This window comes from Penaeus vannamei, chromosome 17 (assembly GCF_042767895.1).
Source record: "Penaeus vannamei isolate JL-2024 chromosome 17, ASM4276789v1, whole genome shotgun sequence".
NCBI lineage: Eukaryota > Metazoa > Arthropoda > Malacostraca > Decapoda > Penaeidae > Penaeus > Penaeus vannamei.
The window spans coordinates 29,164,749-29,169,396 of NC_091565.1; the positions used below are offsets into that span (position 1 = coordinate 29,164,749).

Below are 4,648 nucleotides of genomic sequence, written 5' to 3' on the forward strand. Positions count from 1 at the left end.
AGAGAAGCAGCAACAGACAGGGCACAGGAGGAGGAGGAGGAGGAGGAGTAATAAACCACTTGATTTGAGATGGCCTTGTCACATCCTTAAGGTGGTCGCCAGCCCGGCCGCGGAATGGAAGGGTTAATGAGGAGAGTCGGAGAGCGAGGAGAGAGAGACATGCACGAAGGAGAAAAGACAGAAAGCGGAACAAAACTATAACAGGACTATGACGTCAGAGTTGTAAGACGCTCAACAGCTGCTGCTCTTGAAAACAACTGCTGTGTGAAAATCGATGCCAGGTGATTGTTGATAAGTTTTTTTTTCTTTTTTTCTCAACGCCGAAGTACACGGAACACATCTTTTGGGAGAAGTACACGAGGTAACTGACGCGGTTTATCTGCAGTATTTCTACAATTGTTCATTTCCGTTTTGATTTTGTCTTCTGCATTTCGTTTTTTTCACTTTGGGTATTTTCTTATCTCCTTTCTTCCTCTCACTCTCTCCCCTCTCCCTCCCATCTGCCTATCCCTCCCTCCTTCCCTTTTACTTTCTCTACCCGTCCCTTCTTCCTCCTTTCGTCCTCTTTCTGCTTTCCTCTTCCATCGTTATCGCGCCCAGTAGATAACCCCCTCCCCCTCCCCCTCCTCTTCTCCGTAGGGGCTTAAGAGGTTCATTTAGCTCTCTTAAGTTGCTGGATTAAAGGTGAAAATTGACAGTTCAGTATGGGGAGAGAAAGGGAGAGGGGGAGGGGGAGGAGAGGAAGTGAGAAAGAGAGAAGGGGAAGGAGAGGGAGAGAGAGTGGGAGGAGTAAGGGGGGAAGGGAAGAGAGAGGGGGAGAGGGAAGGAAATATAGAGAGAAAGAAGGGGGAGAGGAATGAGAGAGAGTGGGAGAAGTAGGGGGGAGAGGGGGAGAGGGAAGAAGAAGAGGAGAGAAAGGTGGGGGAGGAGAAGGAGAGGAAGAGAAGAAGAGATATGAGAAGGAGGAAGGAGAGGTAGAGGGAGGGGGAAGTAGAGGAAGATAGAGGGGGGGGAAGGGGACGGGAGTAAAGGAGAGGGAGAGGGAAGGAGAGAAAGAAAGAGGGAGAGAATGAGGAAAGGGAAAACGAGGTGACAGGGAGAGTTGAAGGAGCGAGAAAAATTTTGGTAGGTGCAAGGGGGGAGAGAGGAGGAGGAGGAGGAGGAGGAGGAGGAGGAGGAGGAGGAGGAGGAGGAGGAGGAGGAGGAGGAGGAGGAGGAGGAGGAGGAGGAGGAGGAGGGGGGGGAGGGGGAGGGGGGAGGGGGAGTGGTTGAGATGAGATGGAAAATGAGCTTGGAGGGGAGGAGGGAGGGGAGGGGAGGGGTCAGTGAGTGTCGAAGGGAAAATGGGAAACCTTGTTTTGGTTTGTCCTCCCCCCCCCCCCCCTCGCCCTGCTGCCGCGTGACCTGACCTTGTTTATCATCCTTGTAGGGGGAGGAGGGTCAGGTGAGAGAAATTAGAATGTCAAAAGCTGTGAAACAATAGAAGAAATGGAAAAACACTTTAGCAGACACGTACTGACGGAGATACGTATTTCACGTAAATATAAACGAAAATGCTTATGTTGAATACATACATGAGTTCGTACGTACACATACATACATACATGCATACATACATGTACACGTATGCACATGTATATATATATGTGTGTGTGTGTGTGTGTGTGTGTGTGTGTGTGTGTGTGTGTGTGTCTGTGTCTGTGTCTGTGTCTGTGTCTGTGTCTAATTGGAGAGATAGATATTGTTCTAGATGCATTCATCTTTATAGAGTATACACACCTACTCATATACATGTATGTATGTACCCGTTCATGCGCGCACACATATATTATAAGCAAGTGATTGACAGCACATTCTGTGGCTTTGGATAAGCAATACGAACACAGTTGAGATAAAAAAGCTCGGTTGTTTACGCGGAAATTAGCGTCATTGTAAAGTCAGGCTCTCGAGATAATAGAACGCCATTATTGTCTTTTTTTTCCTGAACTTATTGTATCAACTTTTTCTTGGTATTATGATAACGTTTTTCGGTACATTGACACTGCGCTTGTTCCCTCGTAGGCTTTGATCCCCTGCCTAGCGCTAAGAATTGAGAGGGAACAAGTGCAGAATTCTCCCCGTGAATCTTCCCGCCTGCACGCCCAGCATTCGAGAAATTCTCAGTATACGCCCATCACTCGCGCCCTGCCTCGGCTGATCCCGCCCGCAGCTCGCGCCCGAGGGTGAGCTGGTGACGTCGAGACTGTTATCGCGGCCTCGGTAGGCGTGTGTGGGGTGCACTGGGCCTTATCTCGGGTATTTACAGTATGTGCGGCCGGAGCAGCTGGCGGCGGGCGTTGGCATGTGCTCGCGGGCCTGGGCTGTCGCTGGGGCAGGGGGAGGGGGGCGGTGGGAAGAGGGGGGAGGGGGTGGAGGGCGGTGGGAAGAGGGGAGGGAAAGGAGGGGGTGGGGGGAAGAGGGAAGGGGAAGGAGGGGGCGGTGCGAGTGCGGTTGTTGTGATGATGAAGCTGGAATGTTCGGGGATTTTGTTCCTGTTGGTACCATTGTTGTTGCTGCTATTATTGTATGTGATATTATAGGTATTATTATTATTATTGTTGTTGTTGTTGTTGTTGTTGTTATTGTTATTATTATTATGATTATTATTACTATTATTATTGTTATTGTTATTATTATTAATAATAATACTATTATTACTGTTACTACTACTACTATTATTATTGTTATTATTGTTGTTGTTGTTGTTTTCATTATTATTGATATTATAAATAATTTCATTATTATTTATATTATTATTTTGCTTACAGTTATTATCGTCCTTCTTATTAACCTTTGTGATTATAATTGATTATTATTGAGGTCAATGTTATCAACACTACCGCCGTCACCAGCACCGCCACCGCCACATCACCGTCACCGCCACCATCAGACTAGCACCGTCACCAACACCAGACCAGCACCGTCACCACCACCATCAGTCGGTCAACACCAGACCAGCACCGTCACCACCACCATCAGTCTTTTAACACCAGACCAGCATCGTCACCACCACCATCAGTCTTTTAACACCAGACCAGCACCGTCACCACCACCATCAGTCGACCAACACCAGACCAGCACCGTCACCACCACCATCAGTCTTTTAACACCAGACCAGTACCGTCACCGCCACCATCAGTCGATTAACACCAGACCAGCATCGTCACCACCACCATCAGTCGACCAACACCAGACCAGCACCGTCACCACCACCATCAGTCTTTTAACACCAGGCCAGCACCGTCACCGCCACCATCAGTCGACCAACACCAGACCAGCACCGCCACCGCCACATCACCGTCACCGCCACCATCAGACTAGCACCGTCACCACCACCATCAGTCGACCAACACCAGACCAGCACCGTCACCACCACCATCAGTCGGTCAACACCAGACCAGTACCGTCACCACCACCATCAGTCGACCAACACCAGACCAGCACCGTCACCACCACCATCAGTCTTTTAACACCAGACCAACACCGTCACCACCACCATCAGTCTTTTAACACCAGACCAACACCGTCACCACCACCATCAGTCTTTTAACACCAGACAAGCACCGTCACCACCACCATCAGTCTTTTAACACCAGACAAGCACCGTCACCACCACCATCAGTCTTTTAACACCAGACCAGGACCGTCACCACCACCATCAGTCTTTTAACACCAGACCAGCACCGTCACCACCACCATCAGTCTTTTAACACCAGACCAGCACCGTCACCACCACCATCAGTCTTTTAACACCAGACCAGCACCGTCACCACCACCATCAGTCGACCAACACCAGACCAGCACCGTCACCACCACCATCAGTCTTTTAACACCAGACCAACACCGTCACCACCACCATCAGTCTTTTAACACCAGACCAGCACCGTCACCACCACCATCACCATCAGTCGATCAACACCAGACCAGCATCGTCACCACCACCATCAGTCTTTTACCACCAGAGCAGCACCGTCACCACCACCATCAGTCTTTTAACACCAGACCAGCACCGTCACCACCACCATCAGTCGATCAACACCAGACCAGCACCGTCACCACCACCATCAGTCTTTTAACACCAGGCCAACACCGTCACCACCACCATCAGTCTTTTAAGACCAGACAAGCACCGTCACCACCACCATCAGTCTTTTAACACCAGACCAGCACCGTCACCACCACCATCAGTCTTTTAACACCAGACCAGCACCGTCACCACCACCATCAGTCGACCAACACCAGACCAGCACCGTCACCACCACCATCAGTCGACCAACACCAGACCAGCACCGTCACCACCACCATCAGTCGATCAACACCAATACCTAAGCTTTGATAGCGATTACAGTACAAGTGATCCTTTATCCGTGCCCGTGGTCGTTTGGGCAAGGTCACGAGGGCATTGGCACTGGCCGTAATTGGCACCGAAGAGAGGGAGAGGCTAGCTGGAGGCTGTCCGGCGCGGGGGACCAAAAGCGCTGTGATTTTTTATGTTATTCTAGTTGATGATGTTAGCGGTTTGTTGTCGTTGTCATTGTCGTTATCGTTGGTGGGATTGTTGTTGGTAATTGTAGTTGGAATGTATTTTTACTGTTGTTATTGTTATTGT

At 49.8% G+C, this 4,648-nt stretch overlaps 1 protein-coding gene across 1 annotated transcript; it reads left to right on the forward strand.

The window, feature by feature from the left end:
* Positions 1 to 2,863: 2,863 nt before the first annotated feature.
* Positions 2,864 to 4,195, forward strand: LOC113803617 (uncharacterized). The gene is made up of 2 exons (XM_070132511.1): positions 2,864 to 3,580; positions 3,716 to 4,195. Exons 1-2 carry the CDS (start codon positions 2,864 to 2,866, stop codon positions 4,193 to 4,195), a joined length of 1,197 nt encoding a protein of 398 aa, XP_069988612.1.
* Positions 4,196 to 4,648: the final 453 nt, after the last annotated feature.